The sequence below is a fragment of the Lepus europaeus genome, chromosome 12 (assembly GCF_033115175.1).
Source record: "Lepus europaeus isolate LE1 chromosome 12, mLepTim1.pri, whole genome shotgun sequence".
In the NCBI taxonomy this organism is placed as follows: domain Eukaryota; kingdom Metazoa; phylum Chordata; class Mammalia; order Lagomorpha; family Leporidae; genus Lepus; species Lepus europaeus.
This window is the reverse complement of record NC_084838.1, coordinates 38,541,698-38,566,365: the sequence shown is the minus strand read 5'-3', so window position 1 is coordinate 38,566,365 and position 24,668 is coordinate 38,541,698. Positions and strand designations below refer to the sequence as shown.

The window sequence follows — 24,668 nt, the reverse complement described above, 5'->3', positions numbered from 1 at the left end:
TAAGAAGCCCCTGATACCTGCCCAGGCCCAGCTTCTTGTCCCTCTCCCCCATAAGGGTCCTTCAACCCCAGCTTTCTCCCGCCCTCTCTCATGGCCAGTCTCCACCTCTGAAGCCCCTCTGGTCCTGGCTGGGCGTCCCTCTGCCTGCAGACAATGGCTTTCCCATGCTCAGTTGTCTCCACCCCGGCCTCAGCGCTCTGGTTCCGTGGAAAGAGCCTTCCAGAGAATCTGGGGGCAAAATAAAATTCTTCCTGCTGTGGCCATTTGATCAGCCCAATGGGGACTTGTTGGCAAAATGGGAAGGGCATTGAATGTAGGGGACTTGGAGCCCCGCCTACCACCGGAAGTCCCTTTTGACTCAGTCTGGGCGCCGCCTTGAGCAGTTCGAACACCTTGAGCAGTTCGAACACTACACGTACTGAAAAGCAGCAGGTGTATTGACCTGGCAGTGGGGGAAGGAAGAGGGCAGTGCCCAGCTCTGCTGTTGCACTACTGGACATTTGCAAAATCCTCCCCTACAGGATCAGTTCGCTTTGGGCCCCTCTTAGCAAAGGCCTTAAAGTGACCCCTTTAGTGAGGGTTTGCGGGGCGCTCTCCATGGAAGGAGTTCCCTCTGGGGGTCTGGTAGGCGCGACTCCCTGCACCTTCCCTCAGGAGCTCTTTGCACGCAGGCGTGGGGCCGTGCCCACGACCAGGTCTCTCCGGTACCAAGGTCAGGAAAGGCTGGGTTTCTGGAAGCCGGGAAGATGGACAGCTCTGAGGGATGGGTGGGACTTGACCGGGTCGGGATGGGCCGGCGGTGGAGGAATGGCCAGAGCCAAGGCAGGGAGCAGGGGAATCCCAGACAGGCAGGGGAATGTCAGGAAATCTGGCTCGACGGGAGCACCGGGTACTTAGGAAGCCCAGGCAGCCTCGGGGCACACTCCAAGGCTAGGGTGGGGAACTGGACTTGGTCTGATAGACGATGAGGGTCAAAGTGACAGGTCCGAGCCCTGTGGTGGAGGTTTAGGGAGCGTCCAGTTCCAAGCCGGCTGGCGCTCGCCTCCTCAGCCCCGACGGCCTTCGAGCCCGGGGTCACTGCCGGCGTTGGGGGTGAGGGGTGGGCAGGGACACCTCGGGGCCTGAGGCTCTTGTCGAGGGCAGGCGGAGGCAGAGGGAACGTGGACGTCGCGGTCCTCGAGGCTGGCAGGACTCTCCGCCACCTGGGGAGCGGGGGCCGCTCGGCGCTGACCCTCTCTGGGGGCCCCCGGCTCCAGGTCCACACCTGGCGGGCGCCCGGAAAGCGGCTGAGCCCCCCGCGCGGGGCGAGCGCTCACGACCCGCTGGGCAGCCCCGGACGCCTCCGCCCGCAGCTGTCGCCGCCTTCCTTAAAAGGCGGGGGCCGGGCGGCGCCGGGGGAGGGGCTGCGGCCGCCCGGCCCCCTCCGGGCTCGCGAGCAGCGCCGGCCGGCCGGCCCGAGTGCAGCGCAGCCGCCGCGGAGCGAGGAGTGCGGGGAGCCGGCCATGGGCAAGTCAGGTGAGTCCAGGAGGGCCGGCGGGCCCGGGGTGGGGTGGCTCCGCGGCCCCGGGTCGGCCATCCCGCCCGGCCGTGCCCCGCCGCAGGCCGGGTCCCCGGGAGCTAGGCAGCCCCTGGGCGCGCCGGCCGCGGCTCCGGCTGCGATGCGGGACCCGGGACGCGGGACGGAGGCGCGCGCTGGTGGAGGCGCCCGGAGGCGCTGCGCGGGCAGATTCCGGGGCAGCCGGGAAGGTGGGTGCGGTCAGGCCCCTGGGAGAGAGGGAGCGAAGGCAGCCCCAGGGAGGGTCCCCTGGCCGCCGGCCAGAGATGGCGTCAGGGAGGGCTTCCAGGCGCGGACGCGGCGAGCGCTGTGCGGCCGGCAGGCGGGGCTTCTTGCTTTGTTTCGGGAGGAGAACCGAGTTAGAGTTGGGAAAAGTCACCCAACTGTGACAGCATCTCTCGCCGCAAAACCGCCTGCCCCGCCCAGCCTCCCCAGGGCTGCTCTGCGCATCCTTCCCCTGCTGGCGTCGCTCCTTCCTTCCCGAGCGCCTCCGCCGTGGCTCCCGCTTTGTCTCTGGTCTGTGCGGACCCCTCCTGTTGTCGCAGAGAGAAAGGCCATAGCCCTCAGTCGCCCTGCTGGCTCTCCAGGAGTTGGGCCCCGCCCCTTCCCTGCACCCTACACTCCTGCTGTCCCGTCCCAGGCTGGCACCAGGGTCCCCGGGGTGCCCCCCAGCCCCGCCCCGGGGGCCCTTGACCAGCCCTCACCACTGCCACCACCCTGCCCAAGAATCGTCCCCATGTTCCTAAGCTGACCCTCCCAGAGGAGCGGCCCTGCCTTCCGTGGGCTTAGGCAAGTACTCCACGGTGGCCCTGGGTCTGCAGAGGCCACATTGCTGGCGGTCTGCGCCATGGTTCGCTCCCATAGCTCCTGCCTGGCAAGTGGCTCTTCATGAGCAGCTGTTGAAGGAGCTCCCAAGTCCGATTCCTGGGGATTGTCAGCCTCCGCTGGGCCGCGCTCAGGCCCTTCTTGGAACCGTCCTCCGACATCCAGGCTGGTGAGACGCCAGCAGCAGGAGTCGCTGGCTTTCCCTGGCGGCAGTCCTAACCCGCCTTCCGCGGGCTCTGTGGCAGGGCTGGCTTTCAGCCCTGGCTCTGCTACTCACTTGCCGTGTGATGCTGAAAACCAGGCATTTTCCTTCTCGGTGCCTGTTTTCCCATCTGTACAAGGAGGGTGGCCCCCGTGAAGCCCAGGGTCCTACACAGCATGAGGAGGTGACACACGGGGTTGTCATACACAGGACTCTATGTGGACAGCGGCTTTGTGTACACACGCACCTATGATGAACTTCATAGAGACAGCAACTGAACGATATGTTAGAACAGCTACACTGAAACAAAGATTATGTGAATGTGGTCTCTCAAAATGCCTCGTTGCACCCTGCCCACCCTTCTTGTGATGCATGGGCCCACATTAAAAGGATGCACTTCGGGGCTTCACCTGGGCCTCTCTGAATCCTCAGCGTCCTTGCTCTTGCACACGCGGCTGCCATTGAGCAAAATGAGGGTTATTTGAACACAAGCAATGTGACAATGCCAAGTCGATCTGATAACCAAGTTGGCTCTGCAGTGACCAACGGGCAGGTAGTGCATACAGTGTGGATACGCTGGACAAGGGGATGACTCACCCTGGGTGGGTCAGAGCAAGTCACTGAAAGTTATGAGCTGTTTATTCCTGGAACTTTCCATTTAGTATTTTCAGGCCTCAGATGGCCATGAAACCACAGAAGGTGACACTGTAGATATGAGGGAACTATTATAGTTAACAGGGTAGGTGGTGATGGGGCAAAATATGACAGGTGTGAGAGCATTTGGGGAATCTTCTTGGGGAATCAATTCCTTTCACTGTAGATTTATAAAATATTCCAAATTCTGTAAAGCTGCATTTAAAAAAAATGTATTTACTTATATGAAGGAGTGACAGATTAATTGATCTTGCATCCACTGGTTCACTCCCCAGACAGCCTCAACAGCCAGGGCAGGGCCAGGCCAAAGCCAGGTGCTTCCATGGGGGTAGCAGGGGCCCAGACACTTGGGCCGCCTTCTGCTGCTTTTCCCAAGCCATTAGCAGGGAGCTGGAAAGGAAGTGGAGCAGCTGGGACACAAACCAGCGCCCATATGGGATGCCGGCGTCACAGGCGGCAGCTTCACTCACTACTCCACAACGCCAGCTCCCCGCCTGCCTCACCCCCCCCCCCAGCTTCTTCCCTAAGACGCAGTACTGAGAACTGCTCATATTCAGCTGTGTGCCTATTCTCCTATCCCTCCCTCCCTCCCTCTGTCTTTCAGTCCTGTACCAGCTGGGCACCCAGGCCCTGTCCTCAGGGGTGTTCATGTAGGTGGCAAAATGAATAAATAAGCTGATTAGGGGGCTAATGGGCACCACGTGCCTGCAGAAAGAGGTGGGAAGTGATCTAAGCTGCAAGACTGTTGCAGGTGAAGGGGGGGGGGGCTCTATTTCCTGCGCCCTGGGTGCCATTGTGCAAGGCACTGGTCTGAGAGCAGCAGGACCAGAGCTGTGCCTGGCTGGAGGGTGGGTCAGATGGGGGGGTGGGGAGGAAGACTTGCAGCTACATAGACAAAAGGTGGCAGAGGCAGGGGCTGGAGAGAGGGAAGGGGAAGATTTACCAGACAGTGGCCTGAAGCAGACTTGGTGACAACTTAAAGTGAACAAGAGGGGAGTCAGAGGTGCGAGCTTGTGTGCAGGACGGCGGTGATGTCGGTCTGGAGACGCAGGGGCAGGCGGGTGTCAGAGGAGGACGACATCCCGCTCAGAAGCGAGCAGGGGGCCAGTGGCAGGAGGCAGGTGACAGCAGGTTGAGTCAGGTGCCGCCACCCTGCCTCCAATACACACCCAAAGGCCTTCCAGAACTGCAGCCCAGGCCTAGCTCCCTTAGAGCCACAAACGTTCTACCTGTCTCTCCCCATAGGCTGTCCTAAGGGTCTCTAGAGAAAGCGAGTGACCTGGGCCCAAGAGCCCTTCATCGGAAGCCCAACCTTGAAGTTCTAGGCCACTGGCCTGGGCTGCTGTCTGCACCCATGTGCCAGGTGGCATTCACAGGTGTGCTTCCTCACAGGGGCTCCGTGTGTTCCCTAAAGACCACTGCAAGGGGAGGGGTGCTGTGGGGCAGCGGGGTAAGCCACCACTGGGGACGCCCACATCTCATCACAGAGTGCCTGATTCGAATCCCAGCTACTCCGTGCTTCCGGTTCAGCTTCCTGCTGATGTCCAGGAGGCATACATACTTGGCTCCCTGCCACCCATGTGGGAAACCACATGGGGTTTCTGGCGCCTGGCTTCAGCCTGGCCTACTCCTAGCTGTTGCAGGCATTTGGGGAGTGAGCCAGGGGGTGAAAGATCTCTCCCCCTCTCTCTGTCATTCAGTCTTTCAAATAAATAAATATTTTTTTGGTAAACGAATCAGTCCCTGCCTCTCCTGGGCCTCATTTTCCTCGCCACTACATAAGCCAGTCCGTTTGCACCTTCAGCCTCAGATACACCCAGAGCTGCTCAGGGTGATGGGCACACACCACTGACTCAGCATCAGTTCCAGAAGATGCTTAGCCCAGTGTTCAGAGTCTCCCAGCCCTGGTCTCTCTTGTGAGCCTGGATATGCAACAGTTGTGCCGGGGCAGAGAGGGGCCATGGCCTTGAGCTTAGAAGAAGCCTCTTGCCGTAATAACAGAAATTACCCATCATTTCGCTCCTCCTGCACGCCAGGCACGGAGGCGGGTCTTTAAATGTCACCAACCTCTGTAACTGCATTGCAAGGCTGTTACATTCAACCCACACTTCCCAGTACCTTGCCCGAGCTCACATCTTCACCAGTAAGTGAACGAGCCAGGATTGGAACCCAGCTCCCTGCCCTCCCAGCTGTGTGCTTTTCCTGTCTGCTACACTGACCACTGGCCTGGCCCTGTCGCTCTTTCCCAGCCTGCACTTGGGCAAATGGGGCCCTGCACACACTGTAATCACCCCAGAGAACACAGTGTGCCTCTGCCTCGTATCTCCTGACACCAGGGGACAGTGGAGTAGAGAAGCCTCCAGAGACCAGGCAGCCCCGGCCTTTCCTGCCGGTGGGGCCCTGGGCCTCTGCAGGGAGAGGCCACAGTTCCATTTTTCTCCCTGCTTTGAAGACATTTTGAAACCTGCAGCTGTCCTCGCTTTGCACACAGCCCACAGCCGGGGAGCGCGGGGCCAGAGGCTGGCCGGGGGCTGCCTCTGCGGGCCCAGCCGCCGCTCTCCCTGCCCTGGCGCCTTCCCGTCTTGCACATCTGTTGTCTGAGTGTCTGTCGGTCAGAGCGGGGGCAGCCTGCAGGAGAGGCTCGTGCTCCGGGAAGTGGATTCCTTGTTCCTGTGTGCAATCGAGCAACTCTGGTTGACAGCCATTCTCGGCAGCAGGAAAGAGGAAGCTGCGTGGATCCAGGGCCTGGCTGCAGTGGGGCCTGCCTGGGTGACCTTGGGCGAGTCGCACACCCCTCCCCCACCAAAACCCATCTATGATAAGGAGAATCCTGTCCCAGCCGCGTGTCCTCACTGTGCTCCTGTGAGACCCTCCTTCCCTTGTTCACTCACTCACAAACATCCCAGCTCCCAGGTACTGGCAGAGACCATGGAAGATCGAGTTATATGCCAGCAGCCCAGCTCCCGTGAAAGGCCAGGAGGGGGGCAATGGGGGCAGGTGCTAAAGGGGTTCTGTGTCAGAGTGCCAGTGCCGGCGATGGCTGGTGGGTAATAGCTCTGGTGTTCCAGAGCAGTACTAAAGCACGTGTATGCATTAATCCATTCACTGCTCGCAACAACCCTGTGAGCCAGGTCCTGGCGTCCCCATGTTTCATGAATGGGGAATGAAGCACAGTGCTATTAAGCCATCGGTACCAGGTCACACAGCTCAGGATCGGCTGGGATTTCCAGGAATCCTGGCTTCAAGAAGAGGAGGTACCCATCTGGAATTCATTTTCTTTCTTTCTGTCTGTCTTTCTTTTCTTTTCTTTTCTTTTTTCTTTTCTTTTTTTTTTTTTTTTTTCAGTGCAGTGATCCACTCTTTACACTTTCTTCGCACTAAACAGGCACAACCAGCTTTGGCCCAAAGGCGGGACCAGGCAGCCTCTTGCCAAGGGGCCAGAGGGGCCTGTTCTCTGTTCCTGCCCCAGCCCCTGATGGTCATGGGCCTCTCTTGTAGGGAATCTGGAAAGGGCAGAGCAATGAGTCAGGCTGGGATCAGGAAGGCCTGCAAAGAGGTCGAGGCTGCAGGAGGAGCCTGGCCGGCCAAAGCCAGGAGGCGGGGGAAGGCACAGGGCTCCTCACGGCCCTCATGCAGCCCCCACGGGAAATGCCCGCAAGAGCCAGGGGCAACCCCTGCACCCTGCACCCTGGCAGAGAGCCCACCCCTGCCTCCAGGGAGCTGTGCCCAGCTCCGCTCCGCAGCTCTGGCCTTTATCTGGAGCCCCAGACTTGTCCCTGTGACTCCTGCTCCACAGTCCCGACCCGCCTCCAGGGCCCCCGGCGGCTCTGCCCCTGCAGGGCTTGGCCCCGGAGGCGGTGCTTGAGAAATTTGCTTCCTTTCTGCTCTTCCTCTTCTGTCTTCTAGAGACCTGAAGGCAGTGCCAGCGGGGTCTGTTTTCTCCTTGGTCTCCTGGTGCCTTCTGTCACTTCCTCTGTCTCCTGTCCCCTGGGCTGGCGGGTTTGCATTGCATCCAGTTTGCCCTGCATGTGATGGGTCCTCTCCTGGACTGGTTGTGGGAATCTGGGCAAATTCCCTTCTCATGCCTCAGTTTCCTAATCAGAAAAATGGGTGAGGTCAAGAAAACCCCCCAGCAAAGGTGGTGGCAGTTCCTCAGGTCCCGCCTAGGCCCAGTGCCCAGGCAGGGCTGGCCTCGAGCACCAGAAAGCACAGACCGCCCGGTCCGCCTCACCCTCCTCTGCAGTCCCTGAGTGTCTCAGTTTACCCTCCTACAAGGAAACAAGGATGTAATCCCTGCCCTGCCCCCATTGCGGGTGGCTAGGAGGGGTTGTGTGGTTTTTCTTTTTCCCTTTTGTTTATCTGTGCCCTTGGGTTTGTCTACAGAGGTGGGGTGTGCCTCCTGCTGGGTGTGGTCACCCTGATAACTTGCCCGATGTCTTGCTCAGAGGAGCCACCTGGGCTGGGACTGCCTGCTGTGGTGGGAGGGGACTCCGGGGACTGCCCAAGATGTGACTGCTGGGGGGGGGGGGGAGCGGCCACACCTTCCAGCGAGGGGTGAGGAGGGAGGGCTTCCCTCCTGATGACCAGGAAGACCAGCTGATGCTTCCAGAAACTCTGGCCCAGGAAACCTGACTCTGCTGGGGACAGGCCTGGCTTGGCCCCTGGGCCCTGGGACTGGCTGGGCCCAGGAACTTTCACTTTTGTTTCTTTTCACTTCCTACTTTCTGGGAATGCAGTGACCTAGTTTTTAGCAGCCTTTTATGTCGCTGCCTGGCAAGGAGTGTGCAGGGCCCACAGCACTGTGGGGTCCACTGCAAACTGACCCATGCGCAGGCTGCCTTGAAACTGGCTCCCCCAGGCTAGGCGTGCGGTGCAGCGGTGAAGGGGCTGCTCGGTCGCCCACATGCCATGTCGAGTGCCTGGGTTTGAGTCCCAGTTCCACTCCCAATTCTAACTTCCTGCTAATGCACACCCTGGGAGGCAGCAGGTGATGTCCCAAGAATTTGGGTCCCTGCCACCTCTGTGGACGACGCAGACTGAGCTCTGGGCTCCACAGTGCTGTGGGCTCCTTGCCCAGCCAAAGTTCTTCCATTTGAGGGAGTAAACAAGCAGATGGGAGACTTTTCTCTTATGTTTATGTCTCTGTGCCTTTTAAGTAAACAAAAAAACTGGCCTCGGGGCTGGTGTTGTGGCACAGCGGGTAAAGCTGCTGCCTGTGACGCTGGCATCCCATATTGGCGCCACTTCATGTCCCAGCTGCTCCACTTCTGATCCAATTCCTCTTAATGGCCTGGGAAAAGCAGCAGAAGCAGGCCCAAGTGCTTGGGCCCCTGCATCCACGTGGGAGACCTAATGAAGCTCCTGGCTTCAGCCTGGCCCAGCCCTGCCACGTGGGGAGTAAACCAGCGGATGGAAGACCTCTCTCTCTCTCTCTCCCTCTCTCTGCCTATCCTTCTCTCTCTGTAACTCTGACTTTCAAGTAAATAAATAAAAACAAAAGCTGGCCTCGCCCTAGCCATCCACCTGCTCCCTTAATTCCCCCTCTTCCTCGATGCTCTCGGATATGCCTGGGTCCCTTTTACCTTGGCCCTTCCTGGGCCCCTGCCATCTTGCCTCATGTCTCCTGATCTAGAACACTTCCTCCAGGGAGCCCTCCCTAGTACACCCATGTTCACTCTTGCACATGCCAGTCTTATTTATTTATTTATTTATTTATTTCTATTTATCTGAGAGGCAGAGGCAGAATTAGAGGGAAAGAGAGAGAAAGGGGTCTTCCATCTGCTAGTTCATTCCCCAGATGGCCACAGTGATCAGAGCTGGGCCACTCTGAAGCCAGGAGCCAGGGGCTTCTTTTGGGTCTCCCACATGAGCCACATGAGTGCAGGGGACCAAGCACTTGGGCCATCTTCTCCTGCTTTCCCAGGTGCATCACCAGGGAGCCAGGTTGGAAACAGAGCATTCAGGATTTTTTATTTATTTATTTATTTTTTTGACAGGCAGAGTGGACAGTGAGAGAGAGAGAGAGACAGAGAGAAAGGTCTTCCTTGGCCGTTGGTTCACCCTCTAATGGCCGCCGCGGTAGCGCGCTGCGGCCGGCGCACCGCGCTGTTCCGATGGCAGGAGCCAGGTGCTTATCCTGGTCTCCCATGGGGTGCAGAGCCCAAACACTTGGGCCATCCTCCACTGCACTCCCTGGCCACAGCAGAGAGCTGGCCTGGAAGAGGGGCAACCGGGACAGGATCGGTGCCCCGACCGGGACTAGAACCCGGTGTGCCGGCGCCACAAGGCGGAGGATTAGCCTGTTGAGCCACGGCGCCGGCCTATTTATTTTTTTTTTTGACAGGCAGAGTGGATAGTGAGAGAGAGAGACAGAGAGAAAGGTCTTCCTTTTTGCCGTTGGTTCACCCTCCAATGGCCACTGCAGACGGCTCACTGCGCTGATCCAAAGCCAGGAGCCAGGTGCTTCTCCTGGTCTCCCATGCGGGTGCAGGGCCCAAGCACTTGGGCCATCCTCCACTGCCTTCCCGGGCCATAGCAGAGAGCTGGCCTAGAAGAGGGGCAACCGGGATAGAATCTGGTGTGCCAGCGCTGCAAGGCGGAGGATTAGCCTGTTAAGCCACGGCACCGGCTGCATTCAGGATTTGAACCGGCTCCCACATGGGATGTAGGCAGGGGCTTAATCTACTACACCCCAGCACCGGCCCCACCACACAGTCTTGTGTATCCTTTGGTGCCCCCTCTGGTCCCACCATGGCCTGCCTGGGGCATGGGAACTGGAAAGGACCTTAGGACGGGCCTGGCCAAGCCTGTCAGTCGGTGGGGACCTTCTGTCAACCATACAGACCACTGTCCAGACAGGTGCACTGTTTCAATCACTGTGTCTCCTTAGAGAAGCCCAGAAAGCCCTGGGAGCTTTGGGCCGGGTGTTCATTTGTCTCCTCTCACCGCCCACTCAGACCGGACCTTATGGGATCTTAGAAGTGGAAGGGAACTGGTCATCCAGGTCTCTACCCAGGGCTGAATCCTCTGAGAGGGGCTCAGTGCGTGCATTCTGCCCGTGGCCACAGCTCACCAGCTTGGGAGCTAGCCCCTTTACTCTGCAGATAGGTCTTTCTTGGGCTGCGTTGAGATCTGTCATCCACAGCCCCCAGCTTGGCTCCAGAGATCTCCCCCGTGTCTTCCAAGGTGCCGTCTGGTCCAGGATGAATGGCCCCATGCTTGCTACCGCTCCTCTAAGACTCCTTCCTCTCTCATGTCTGAACACACTTCAGATGGGCACCACCTCGCGCACAAGGCTGCGGGCACAGGGGCCCTGCTGCCACGCCACCCCCCTGAGCCTACTGTCCGGGGGACCCCAACCCGTTCCCATCCACCACTTCTCCATGAACTGTTGTGTAGTCTCCGTGACTCTCTAACCCGCTGAGCCTGAAGCTCTTTTCTAAACGGTGGTTAACAGACACATGACAGAAAACGTGCTGTCTTAGCCATTTGAAAGCAGTCAGCCGGGCTAAGCGTGTTCACACCGCTCTGAAACAGGGGCGGGAGCTGCCCCTCCTCACAGAAGGGAAACTCTGTGCTCATTCACCACCACCTTCCTTTTCCCCTCTCCCCATAGATCTGAGATCTTTGGCTTTCTGATGAACCAGGGATTGCCCCAGCTCTTGACCACAAACACCTGAAGGCCTCAGAGTGTCACTCCGCCCTCCGCCAAGTCGCCGCCTCTAGCCCTTTGCTCTCAACCCCCCCATCTCTGCCTCTCCACCAAAACCTCAGGAATCTTGGGGCGCAGAGCCCCCCATCCCAAGCCCACCCCACCCCACAGTACTGAGAGCCCAATGATGAGCCCCGCTGAGCCCCAGCTACTCCCTCCTTACTTTATCAAAGCCCCCTTGGACACTGCAGCCGCCACAGCCTGGCCTGAGGGCTTTCCTCTCCTGGTCTCTGCTAGCCCCGGGTGCCCTGAGACCTCGGACGGCCCATCCTGTCCTCTCGGAGCCTCCATGGGATTTGACCTGAAGGCCCACAGACTCAGAGGATCTGACCTGACTGTGAGAGGGGGGTAGAGGACTGCTGTTGGGTCAGGTCCTCAGCCTTGGGGACACAGCAGAGGAGAAAGGAGCTGGTGATGTGACCTAGGGCAGGGGACCCAGTGTGACCCTTCCTCCCTGCTCAGGTTTGCATCCTTCCTGCCACCACCCACAGCCAGCCCTCAGGGCACAGGCTCCCGGCCAGGCCAGATGGGACCAGATTGGTGGAGGGGCCTTCTGTGGCCCTCACTTAGGAACCACCCAACTCACCCCCATCCCTATGGAGGGGAGCCCCTGGACTCCTAAGGCCAGTGCTTGGTGCATCGTGATCTTAGACTGGCCAGCTCATGTCCACAGAGGACAGGGGGCCCTCAAATCAGGGGGCACCTCCTTCCTGACCCCCAGAGTGCTGGGTTGCTCTTCTCCAAGTGCCTCTTACACGTGTGCTCCCCTGCATCTTGACTGTTGTCACAATGCCAGTGTCTGTTTGCAAGGCTGTCTCCCCCTTGTGTGCGGGGGCTCTTTGAGGGCAGGACATGCCTGGCTTGTCTCTGGACCTCTAGGATTCAACTTTGGGACCTGGCACAGGGGAGGTGTTCAAAGACAAGATGAACAGATGGGTACACTGGGATTGGGTAGATGATAGATGGAAGGGTGGGGAATGGTGATGCTGGCCACAAGATGGATCAGTGGGTGGATGAGTGTTAGGTATGGCTGGACAGTGCTGGGTGATGGATGGATGGGTGTTGCATGGATGGAGGGGATGATGGAAGGAGGTGTGGCACTTGTTGAAGGATGGGTGGATGGGTGGGTGGGTGATTTGGAATGGGTGTCGGATGGATAGGAGAGGTTGAATGGATGGGGTTCCATTTCAGATCCAGGTTGGCGTGGCTTCTCTCCACTGACCTTGGCTGCCCTTGTCTTCCCCCAGTTTTATTCTCTGTAATCTTAGCCCCCCTTGACCTTGCCTTTTCTGAGGTCATGACCTGGAATGGCAAAGCCTCCACCTCTTACCCACTGTAGCCCTAAACCAAGCTGATATCCCGCCCCCCCCCCCCCGCCCCATTTTCTTTTCTACATTGTTCCCTAACTCTGCCTCCTCAGCACTGCCCTTCCCTCAGCCTCTTTCTCTTAACTTGGTTTCTCCAGGCCAGGGTGAGCACACCCCACCCCCCAGCACCTCTTCCCAGCACTGATCCCCCCGCCAGGCCTTCCCAGGCCCCCTCACTCACCGTGGGGCTGGTCTGAGATACCCAGGCTCCTCCTGCCCACAGTTTCCTTCCGAGGTCCTGTGGCTGACCGTCCGTCCCGGCCACCCTGCACTCAGCAGTCGGCAGGGTCTCGCAGCTCCCAGCCCTTCCCGTTGCCTCGGATAAAGACCCAAATCCCTACCATGGCCCGAGAGGGCTCACACATCACGGGGCTCTCTGTGCAGAGATGGTGCAGAAGTAGTGTCAGGGATGGAAGTAGGATGAGCAGGGCGTGGAGAGTGGCCACCTGGCTGGGGTGTGGGGCGCCATCGACCTTGGAGGGCTGGGAGGGGTCTTTTCTCTGCACTGAGCACTCTCCGTCCTGCCATTGTTCCAGCTTCGAAACAGTTTAATGAGGAGGTGCTGAAGGCTCACAATGAGTACCGGCAGCAGCACGGCGTCCCCCCGCTGAAACTCTGCAAGAAGCTCAACCGCGAGGCTCAGCAGTGAGTCCCCCCAGCCGGCCGGGCCACCCGCGCCCTTCGCCGCCCTGCTGCTGCGGTCCCCGAGGGGCCATGGGCGGTTGGTGGGGGGACATGGGTTTGGGCACGGGCCACAGCCAGGCTTGAATCACCGCTCTGCCACTTAACCTGGGCAGGCCCCTTTGAGCCTCCGTTTGTGCCTCTGTAAAAGGAGACCCCATGGAGGCTCAGAGCCCACGCAGATGATGTTCCTCTGCGAGCCCGGGCAGGGCAGGAAGCTCAGCCACTCCCGCGTGGGGATCCTCCTGTGGGGATGGCCTGGCTGGGCCCTCTCTGAGGAAGCCCCACGGACTCCGGCAGGTACTCCGAGGCCCTGGCCAGCACGCGAATCCTCAAGCACAGCCCAGAATCCAGCCGTGGCCAATGTGGGGAGAACCTCGCTTGGGCATCCTACGATCAGACAGGTGAGTTGCAGCATCGTCCCTGGGCGGGGGCCCCTCAGACCCCTCCAGCCCCTCCATGGGAAGGGGGAGGAGACCCTGAGTTCTCAGAATCTGCCGCAAGCTGGCTTCAGCTCCCCAGGCAGTCTCCGCTGGTGGCTCGGGGCCAGCCCGCGCTGGGTGCAGGGACACTGATGAGTCAGACTGACCGCTGGTTTTGGGAAGAGCTCCCAGCTGGGGGGGGGGGGGCAGGCGGGGAGCAAAGTCCCAGCCTGATTCTGCTGCCCCAGCGCCTGCTCGCTCCTTTCCTCACGATTTCCTGATTTAATTTTTCAACAGTGCTGGTGATCAGCAATAGAGCTGTTTTCATTTTGGAACACAAATCATGGTAAAGGCGGTTCCCGCGGGGCCAGGTCCACGTCTGGAAGGCTCCACCACGCTGGCCAGGCATTCCTGAGCTTCCTGGCTCCGCAGGCCTGAAGCGGCTTTTTAGGAAAAATATCAGAGCACACTGCCTTGCTCTCTGAAGCTTGCTGCAAACCCCAGAGGGAGACTGAATGACTCACTGCCTCCTCTGGGCCTCACATTCCTGGGAGTACCCAGGCGTAGCCCCTGAGACCTCTTGGTTTTCCCCAGCACAGCTGGCGCCGGCTTCCTGCACAGCTGGCCCTGGGGCCCCCTCCCGGAGACATGTGTGCCTGCTCCTGCGAAAGGCGACCCCCAAGCCTCCTCCCTGGCAGTGCGCGTGCTGGAGCTCCTGGGAGCCTAGGAGAGAGGGGGCGGGGGGCTAGAGAAAGCCTCAAGTGTGCAGCCCGGATGCGGGTCCCATCCGGCCCATGCGGCTCCCTGGGCATCCAGAGTGAGCCCCTGCCCTCTGCAGAGACGGGTGGATCTCCAAGGCCAGGGCTCTCCGCACTGCACGCTCCAATCTTTGGCTGAGCTTTTGAAAAATGCGGCCGCCTGCAACTCTTTTCCAGACGAATTCCAGAAGGTCTGAGCAAGGACGCAGGCATCAGTTTTCCTAAATGCTCTGCAAGGAGGCCGAGGCGTGGCCCGCAGACAGCAGCAGCATCTGGGCCTCCCCCGGCGCTGCCGAGCTCAGAATCTGTGTTTTCCCAAGGTCCTCTGGCCACTCATGCGCAGTGGCACGGCAGCACCCCTCACTTGCAGCGCCAGCAGGGGGGTTCACGGAGGGGCCTCTTGGCCTTCCAGCCCGGTTGCCTTTCCTCCCCAGGAGCCAGCCGCGGGAGGAGATGAGGCCAGAGCTTCCGGGTTGGGAGCCCCCAGGAGCACGCTGCAGATGTGGGGCAGCCCTGCGCGGCGAGTTCGCGGCCCCGCGGGCACCCAGGCCAGGGCTCGTCCCTGTCTTCAGCCCGCAAGTCCGCACGAGCACCCGGGGAGTCTCGGTGCTTGGTGCCCGGTCAGATCCCAGGTTGCGGCAGGCGTGGCTGAGGGCTTCATGGGAGAAGATGACGGCGGGGAGAGGGTTTGGGTGCCGAGTCCTGAACGGTGTCTTCTCCGTGCAGGAAAGGAGGTGGCCGACAGGTGGTACAGCGAGATCAAGAACTACAACTTCCAGCAGCCGGGCTTCACCTCAGGGACAGGTGGGTGGCCAGCTCCTGGGCAGGGGGCAGGCTGGGTGTCGTGGCCGCCCTGGGTTGCCTCTTCTGGTTTCCGGTTTGCGGTTTGCCCTCGCCCCAAGGCCTGGCCACACGCAGTCCTGCATGAGAGAGGGAGAACAGCCAGGCTGCGGGTTCCCACCCCAGCCCGGAGCAGTGCTGCTGGCTCCCAGACCCAGTTCCCCAACTACCTCCCCAGCATCCTGCCTCCGCTCGCGCCCCTCTCGCCAGAACATTTCTAAGCTCTCCCTGCCCGCAGTGCTCCCATTACTGAACTGCTGCGGCTTCCAGCGCCGGGCACTGGGGCAGGGGTCAAGCTGCGGTCCTGGCCTCCTCCTCCTCTGGCTCCCTCCATGCCCCACCTCCCTCCACACCCCCACCTCCTTCCAGGCACCGTTGCCAACCTCTGGCCTCCCTGGCTGTTCCTCTTACCTTCTGTTAGTCCGTGGTTCAGGCGCGCTTAGAATGCACAGTCTGCAGTTTGGTGTGTGAACATGGGTCAGTTCCGGTCCTTCCCTGTGACAAGGGAGAGGGACAAGGGGTGGTCTCTAAGGGACATTATGAGCGTGGAGAGGGGGAGTCCACCTTTCTCCTGCCACCACCATCCCTACTTCCTGTGTGGAGAGTGTTAACATTTAGCTTGTGAAAGCCCCAGGCAGCCACTTTGTGCTCTGAGGTTCCTCTTCCTCCAATGCTGGTTTCACCAGGTTCCTTGGCTTTCCTCAGAACCCTCACAGACTCCAGAAGGGGGCACCAGAGGAAAACTGAGAAGGGATTCCCAGCCCACCCCCTCCTCCCCCACCCCACGTCACCCAGGGGTAGAGCCATTTGCGGTCTCACCCTCCAGCGGCAGTGGGTTTCTTCAGAAGCAGGAAGTGAGAGCTTTGAGAGCCAGTCACCATTTCCTGCTGCTCCTCCTTGGGGCAGAGGCTCTTGCCCCCTGGGTGGGTGGGACTCGGCAGAGGTGGAGGCTGCGCCATTTGCCCAGCTCTTCCCCTCTCAGGCCCCACGCCCCCAGCCAGACTCCAGGCCCTGTAGCAGGAGGGCGAGCAGGCAGGCAGGGAGCAGGGACGGCCTCCACCCGCCAGGGATTAAGATTATGGCGGCAGAGCCCTGACTTCTCTGACCAAAGTGCAGGAAGCCTTGTATGTCATAGCTTCTGGAGCTGCCCTTCCCCTGAGCCAGATGCTGAGCCACCGCACACGTGTCCAGGCAGCTTGTGAGCACTGTTCCTGCTGTCACACGGCCTCATAGCACCGATGGAAGATAGGGCTTTATTCTACCCATTTTGCTGGAGAGGACACTGAGGTCCGCAAAGGGAAAGAGGCTTCTCTCAAGCCTGTAGCCCCCAGTCTGAAGCAGTTTCCAGGGCCCTGCTCCAAGGTGGCATCTCGCAGGGGATGGGGGAGGGGTCAGAGTGAGTGTTCACACTGACCGAATATGCCATTCATCACCCCCGCCTCTCCCACCCCTAACAAGGAAAACTCCAGGGCTGCTGTGTGTCCCAGGTGCTGCTGGGCCATGCCTGGAGCCAGACAGAGGCCGGTGCTCAGGCAAGAGTGGGGCCTTGGTTGGTGTCATAACTGGGATGTGGGAGACCCTGGCCGGTCCTGAGGCCCATCATGCTTCAGCCTCTCCCACAGCCTCCATCTTCCTGCTGCACGGTTGCTCAGGGATCTGACTCGGTGGCGAAGGCGGAAGAGCCGCTGAAACACTGTGTGGTCCGTGCCCATCCCGGCCCCGGGCTGCCGACTTTTCTATATAGAACTTGAATGGTGAACGGAGAGACAGAGATCTCCCATTCACCAGTCCGTTCCCTGAGTGCCTGCAACCCCTGGCGCTGTGTCAGGCGAAGCCAGAGACACAGAAATCAGTTGGACTCTCCCACATGGGTGGCAGGCAGCTAAGTCCTTGAGCCATCTCCCGCTGCTTCCCAGGGTGCACATGGACAGAAAGCTGGAATAGGCAGCGGAGCCGGGGCTTGAACCCAGGCACCATATGGGATGCAGGTGTCTCAACGGCTGCACCACAGGCCTGCCCTGAGAAATGGTTTCTCATAATTACTTTGCTATATTCTGCTTACATGAGTACATCTGTTTCCTTATTCTCAATGAGTAATACTTTCACATGAGCAGAAGGCTGAAGCTATATAAGGTGAAAAGTTTTAATTCAAGCTCTGACCCCTGGCACTCTTCCTTTTTTTTTTTTTTAAATTTGTTTAAAAGAGCAACACAGAGAGAGGGAAGGGAAGAGGGATATCTTCGAGTCACAGGTTCACTCCCCAGATGCCCACAACAGCTATGGCTGGGCCAAGCCAACGCCAGGAGTCAAAATCTCCATCCAAGTCTCCCACGTGGGTGACAGGGACCCAGGTACCTGGCCCATCCTCTGCTGATTTCCAAGGCACTTTAGCAGGAAGCTGGATTGAAAGCTTGTGTTCTGGCTGCTCCACTTCCCATTGAGCTCCCTGCTAATGCACCTGGGAAAGCAGCAGATGACCCAAGTGCTTGGGCCTCTGCTCCCCACGTGGGAGACCTGGAAGAAGCTCCTGGCTCCTGGCATTGGTTTGGCCCAGCACTGGCCATTGCGGCCATCTGGGGAGTGAATCAGCAGATGGAAGATCTCTCTCTCTCTCTCTCTCTCTGTCTCTCCCTCTCTCTCTGAATCCCTGACTTTCAAATAAATAAATAAATCTTTTTTAAAAAAAAAAAAAAGCAAAAGGAAGAAAAAGAGTCTTTGTTAGTAGATTAGATTTAGAAGCCAGTGTGTATCTGATGGTTGCTAAGGAAGTCATGTCCTTTAATTAATCTCTAAATGCACATAACTTAATTACCTCTGTGCAGCCAAGAGGAGGAACTGCTTAGCCTCCTCTGCTTGGAGAAGCCACCACAGGCGTTCCTGCCGTCGTGGGAGGTGCTCCTCTTCTTGCCAGCCAGCAGATTCATGGCAGCCGCTGCCTCTCTCTGGGAGACAGGGAAAGGCCGGGTCCATGGCCACGGCCTGTGGTCTCTGGGGAGAAATGGCCTGGTGAGAAAGGCCCCCACAGAGACCCCTGGCAGGGCTGCTGGGAGCCGGGAGTACAGGGAGCAGCAGTGAGTGGGCGACGAGTGCTTCTCCTTTGTGCCGAGCAGAAAAGCAGAGTGTGTGGGGAGAGGTTTGGACCATCGAAGGCTAAGTGGGAAAGGAGTGCGTCTGAGGCTGGTTTTCTTCTCATTCTTGCTTCAGCCATGTAGGCATCGGGGCTTACAGTGGATAATCCTCATGAAGAACTTAGTGACCTTAGTCTTTTGTGGATGTAGACAAAGAAAGCAATTATACCGAAATTTTTAAAAGTACAAAAACAGGGAGCCGGCACCATGGCGCACTATGCAGCGCTGGCATCTCATATGGGCACCAGGTTCTAGTCCCAGTTGCTCCTCTTCCAGTCCAGCTCTCTGCTGTGGCCGGGGAAGGCAGTGGAGGATGGCCCAAGTGCTTGGGCCCCTGCACCTGCATGGGAGACCAGGAGAAGCACCTGGCTCCTGGCTTTGGATCCGCGCAGCGCCGGCCATAGTAGCCATTTGGGGAGTGAACCAACAGAAGGAAGACCTTTCTCTCTGTCTCTCTCTCTCACTGTCTAACTCTACCTGTCAAATAAAATAAAAAAATAAATAAATAAATAAGAGTTCCAGTTTCTTCCACATCCTCTCCAATATGGGATTTTTAAAAAATTATTACTGGATTTTTTTGTCCTATGTTGTGAGTGGTTGTGTTCTTTCTTAACTACTCATATGCCTGTCGTTTTACTCCTGCCTCCCACCCTCAGTCTCTTCCTTCTTCATCAGGTATTCATTGAGCTTCTGCAGAACGCCACACCCAGTGCTGCACACGGGGCATAAAACCCACGTGGTGCCTGGCCTCACGTCTTGCCCACCCACATACTTAGCGGGAAACAGCATCGCGTTAGTGAGTGAGTGCTCTGCTTGCCCTGGAAGCTGATATCCCCCTGATCTCTGAATGCTGAACAGGAAAGACGGGAGGGAGGAACACCCCCCCCCCCCACACACACACACACACGCACACTCCCAAAAGATGAGAAGAGTTTGTGCTTGAGTGAAGGATATGTCACGGCATCCGCTGTTTGACCCCGAGGTGGCGGGAGAGTTGGAAGCGAGGCTATGTTAGAGAAGGGCGGACAGCTTGGAACTGGGAGCCAGGCACGAAGCAGCTTCAGCAAAGCCACCCAGGTGTCTGGAGGACAGAGCAGTAGCTTGCAAAGGCACTGAGCTGTTCGCCTCAAAGCAGTGGGACCTGTCCCATCCGTCCACAAAAGTTTATTCCACACTGTTCATGTCCAGGCTAGACCAAGTTGCTGGGCATACCTTGATGGAGGAAACAAACCTGGGCTCTGCCTGTGTGGGGTGCAGCCTGGTGAGAGAGCCAAGAAATAACCAAGTAGTCAGGCAGACTTAGCACTGCCGATGGTAAGAACTCGGCACTGGTGTTTGGCCTTGCAGTTCAGATGCTAGCGAAGGTGCCCGTGTCCCACATCTGAGGATCAGGTTCCCCCTCTTGATTCCAGCTTTCCGCCAGTGCAGATCCTGGGAGGCAGTGGTGACGGCTCAGGTAATTGGGTTCCTGCCACCCACACAGGAGACCTGGATTGAGATCCTGGCTCCCGGCCTCAGCCTAACCCCGTGCAAACCAACATGGGCCTTTGGGAAATGAGCCAGTGGCTGGGAACTCTCTCTGATTGTCTCTCTCCCTCTCAAGTCAATAAATAATAGATTTTGAAAAAGAATACCTTGGGATGGTGGTGTTCAGTTAATTAAAAGGTGGTAGCAAAAGGCTTCTTGGAACAGATGACATTTAGGCTGACACCGTGGGGAAGGAGGGTGCTGGCCATCAGTAGATCGTTTCACTTCCCAGACCGCTGGGAAGTAACCTGATGTGTTCAAGGAATGGACAGGAGGCTACTGGGCCAAAGCATTCACTTCCATTCTAGGGACAGCTGGACATGAGCAAAGGATTTCTAAGCAGGGAGATAAGCAGATGTGATTTATGCCCCCAAAGGCTCACTCTGGCTACGTAAGTGGAGAAAGAGTTGGAAGGGACCAATGTGGAGGCCAAGAACCAAGCAGGTGGCCACTGTGATGGTCCAAATGCGAGGCTCGTTGTGGGAGTAGCTGGACTTGAGTTGGACTTAGAGGTGGATTCTTCAGGATGGATTGGCGGGCTGTGGTGAGGGAAGTAAGGAATGCAGACCCACCCCTAGGAGTGTGCACTGGGGTGCTGTTGACGGAAACAGGAGGGCTGGGACAGGAATCAATCCTGGGGGACCGAAGGCGAGGGTGGGGTTGATAGGTTGAATTGGAGACGGCTCTGAGTCATCCGAGTGGAAATGCCCAATGAGAGGTTGCAGGAACACAGAGCAGAAAGTTGCACTAGAGAAGCAAATCTGGAAGCCAGGGAAAGACGAAATTGTCTAAAGAGAGTAAGAGAGAGAGGAGAAGAGAATGCACGACTCAGGCCTGGGAAACGCAGGCCCTGTAACGTTTACAAGTGGGGTGGGAGAGCAGGAGGGGAGGCGACGGTGGGACAGGAGGAACGCCAAGAACCTTCCATGTCCCCGGAGTGCTTTCAAAAGCAGGGGGAGGGGCAGCCAGCTGTAACAAGTGTTCCTGAGATGTCAAGTGAGACAACGGTGACCGCTGGGGGGCAGCACCGAGATCCCTGGGGACCCCACAGAGAGCGGGCCTGGGCACAGCTGCAGGCAGCTGCCAGGTAGGGTAACACCCTCGCTGCTGGGGGCACCGGGCTTTGTCGTGATCTCAGAGGAGGTGAGTGGGGCAGTGTGGCTGACGGAAGAGACCTGATGCTTTGGAAATCGGGCTGCCTCCTTGCCCTGGTTGGGGTCTGTGGGGTCAAGATGGTGCGAGGGCTCAGGCCTCGCCAGCAAGATTCTCTCAAGCCTCTGTTACCTCAGCTGTCTCCCTTCCCCGCCCCCTGTCCCCCTGTAGGACACTTCACCGCCATGGTATGGAAGAATACGAAGAAGATGGGCGTGGGGAAGGCATCAGCGAGTGACGGCTCCTCCTTCGTGGTGGCCAGATACTTCCCAGCCGGGAATGTTGTCAACCAGGGCTTCTTCGAGGAAAACGTCCTGCCTCCGAAGAAATAACAGGTGCAGCGTGACCGGAAGGTGTGAGACCTGAGCCTGTGGATATGAAGTGCCTCCAACGCCAAAACCCCAGCTGTGTGTCCGTCCCTGTGTGTGCGGTGCGTGTGCGCATCTCTCGTACACACACCCGGATACACAGTTCTGCAGCAGCTCGTTCTAACTCCAGGAATGAGCCTTTGCCCTGGTGGTGGTGAGCTAGACCACAGTGTTTTGGATTTGGGGTGGGAGGGGGAAGTCAATTTGTAAACATGTTTTGGTTATCTTGTAAGCAAGCTGCTTTTGTATCTTTCTTCTAATACCCATCCTTGGACTTTTTTGTATTCCAACGATTTGTGACGCCAAGAAGAGAAGTTCATATCTTGTGCTCTCCATGTGTTGCTCTCTACTTTGGGGAGATATTTAAGACTACCCAGCTAGCCTTCCCCTCACAGGACCCAAAACCCAGCTTTAAAGGCCTCACGGTAAAGCAGCTTCCATGGAACCTGGGCCGGCCAGGGGCTGCGTCTCATCGAAGGGTTGAGATTTCTCAGCTGTGAGCCATGATGTCATCCTGCGTGTCTCTGGGGGATTCTCTTGTGCCTGCCAAGGACAAAGCGGAGAGAAACGCTTTGCTTCCTTGCCTCTTTCTACCTCCAACTAGCACAGCACCCTAGCCACGACCACCTCTTGCCCTCCCCTCGTCTTTCTTCTTAAACTCTTGGGGCTCTTCAGAGCTCACTGTGCTAGCCCACCATGCAGGGAGGGCCAGGCCTGGCACTCCCCCCTCTGCCCGGCTAGGTGACTCAGGACAGCCCCTCACGCCGCCTGGGCTCTCGGCCAAGTGGCCTTGGATGGATGAAGTCACTGAGCTGGTGAGCTCACCCGGGGCCCCTGGAGGAAGCCCTCCAGCCTTCCCACGCAGGGCGGGGTCCTGGCCTGTGGCTGCAGCTGTGCTGGCGCTCCCTCCCTCGTGGAATGTGTGACAGGTCCAAGTGTTCCAGGGCCATGTCTTGGGCAGGGGGCTTAGAGACGCTAATTTGGTTCTGGGTTATGCCTCAAACTAGACGAGTACCTTTGAATAGCAGTCTCACAAGGCCCGGATGTGAGGGAACGACCCAGGCAGCAAGCCCAGTGTCCCCGAAATCAAGGCATCTCCCATCTGTCAGGACAGGGGAGCCAGAGGGGAGTGAGGGAACTGAAGCTTCAAGACAGGAGTCTGGGCAAGCCAGACCCCGACGCAGCCTGCGAAAGTTCAGTGCTGCACTGCGAACAGTATCATGCCACGCCTCGCAGCCCATCAGGGATATTGACTAATAAGAAAATAAAGCCTTGTGTGTAACGTCTTCCTCCATGTGATTCCTGCCCCACTGCGGTCGGTGGCTGAGACAGTCTGTGGGCTGAATTCCTGTCTTGAGTAACTCAAGCCAACCCTCCCCTGAAGATGGTGCTGCTTAAAAGGCCAGTTGGGGGTGTACCTGTGGCATAGCGGGTAAAGCCGCCACCTGCAGTGCTGGCATCCCATATGGGCACCAGTTCGAGTCCCAGCTGCTCCTCTTCTGATCTAGTTCCCTGCTATGGCCTGGGAAAGCAGTAAAAGATGGCCAAAGTACTTGGCCCCTGCACCCACGTGGGAGATCTGGAAGAAGCTCCTGGCTCCTGGCTTTGGCCTGACCCAGCCCTGGCTGTTGTGGCCATTTGGGGATTGAACCAGCAGATGGAAGATCTCTCTCTCTCTCATCTCTGCTTTTAAAATAAATAAATAAATCTTAAAATAAAAGGCTACCTTTTGAACCCTGGGAGCCAGTCGCACACAGCTGATGGGATTCAGAGGGGCACCGAGGGCAGCCAGTCCCTCAGCTGGCTATCGGCTGGGGACTTGACCTAAGAATCACGGAGAGACTGTTCCCCCTTGGGGGGGGGACTGCCAAAAATGAGGGTGCGTGAGTTCACATGAGGGCCCCCGCAAACCAAAGCTGGGCTACTGTGGGAAGTACATAGAAGTGAGGAAGCCAGGTGTTACGGGTGCACAGGGGGAAGGGGAGGAGAAACCGAAAAGGAAATGACCCATTCCTGAGCTGGGTAGTTTCTGGCCAGGTTTTTGTCAGGGCTCGCCCCAGAGGTGAGAAGAGTGGAGGCGGAAGCTGGGGCTGGGTGGAGGGCAGCGACCTGGCTGAGGTGCTTGTTTGGCCACAGCTGGCAAGCCGCCAGGCAATGAACTTCCTGATAGCTCCTACTCCACGCGCGCGTACACACACACACACACACACACCCAGCCAGGTGGTGGCAGCTGGACCAGAGGCATGAGCTTTCCAGGGTGGAAGGAAGGACAGCCAGAGGGCGGAGCCTGCAGAGCAAGGTTGGGGCACTAGTCACACCTCTTCAACGGAGCTCTTGAGGGCAGCAAGCCCCACAGCTCGCCAGAGAGCCGGGGATGGAGCCGGGACTGAGCTTGGATTTGAGCAGGCCCCCTTGCTGAAGCTGCAGGGGATCGGGCATGCATTGGGTCTGCCAGGCCCGCTTGGGCCTCCGAGACACGGGCGCATCCGCAGGGCCTCTCTGGCTAGAAGCGTCTGAGAGAGTGTCTTCCTGCCTTGCTGCTCTGGGACATGAAACCAAAGCGGGCGTGGCCACCTTCTCCGTCAGATGCCCCCAAAGCAGAAGCATGTGCAGGCAAGGGAGTGGGTGGCACAGCAGGCCAGGCCCACCCATCCTTGCTCCTGGGGAGGGAGGTGACCAGGCAGGCAGACCTGCTAGCCTGGCCAGGGTCTCATCCTTTTTCCAAGTGGCTGCTGCTTCCCGCAGGTCAGGGAAGCACTTCCGGCACACTCAGCGAGAGGGCGCTACTTAGCCAAGGCATAGCAGGCCTGGGGGAGGGAGCGGCAAGTGCACCACCCAGTGGGGAAAACACATCTCACCCCAAAAGACAGAACCTCTGTCCCCATGCAGGCATCAAGGTGAACACGTCGTTTTACGGGGTAAGTATTTTAACACAATTGTCAAAATTATCAGATCCCAAAATAAGGAAAAGCTGGGTCTGGAATGAAAAGACAAGGGAGGGAGACATGACCAAGCAGGGAAGGCAAGCTGGAGAGGACTCTAGGAGAGCCGCTCAGCACAGCCGGAGGGTTCAGGGAGTATGGGGCCCTGACTCAGAGGCAAGTCCTGAGCCCAGGTCCCCTTAGCAGCATCAGTGTCCAAACGGCTGCTCGGGCTGGGGGCGGAGGCTCCGGGTGGCCCCTTTCCCGCTCCTGGCTCAGATGCACCCCGGGCGCCCCGCGGGGCCCAGGAGGCGGGGAGTGCGGACGGACGCTCGCCCCAGGGACCGCCCCAGAGGACGCCCCGAGTCAGAGAAGGCTGCCCTCTGGCGGCGCCGTCCGTGGACGGGGGTCGGGGCGGGCGGTGAGGGTGGGGGTGGGAGACAAGTGTGCCTGCAGGCTGTGCGCCCTCGAGCCGCAGCCTGAATTCCAGGGTCGCGGCGTGGGGAGCTGCACGGTGGAGCCCTTAGGGGCGTGGAAACACGGCGGAATGGGGCACC

General features: G+C 58.5%; 1 protein-coding gene across 1 annotated transcript; it reads left to right on the top strand.

Annotated features, from left to right (window-relative positions):
- The first annotated feature begins 1,432 nt into the window (after nt 1–1,432).
- On the top strand, nt 1,433–22,910 carry GLIPR2 (GLI pathogenesis related 2). The gene is made up of 5 exons (XM_062207950.1): nt 1,433–1,515; nt 12,851–12,959; nt 13,296–13,399; nt 14,902–14,979; nt 20,994–22,910. Exons 1-5 carry the CDS (start codon nt 1,503–1,505, stop codon nt 21,152–21,154), a joined length of 465 nt encoding a protein of 154 aa, XP_062063934.1. The 5' UTR covers nt 1,433–1,502; the 3' UTR covers nt 21,155–22,910.
- Nucleotides 22,911–24,668: the final 1,758 nt, after the last annotated feature.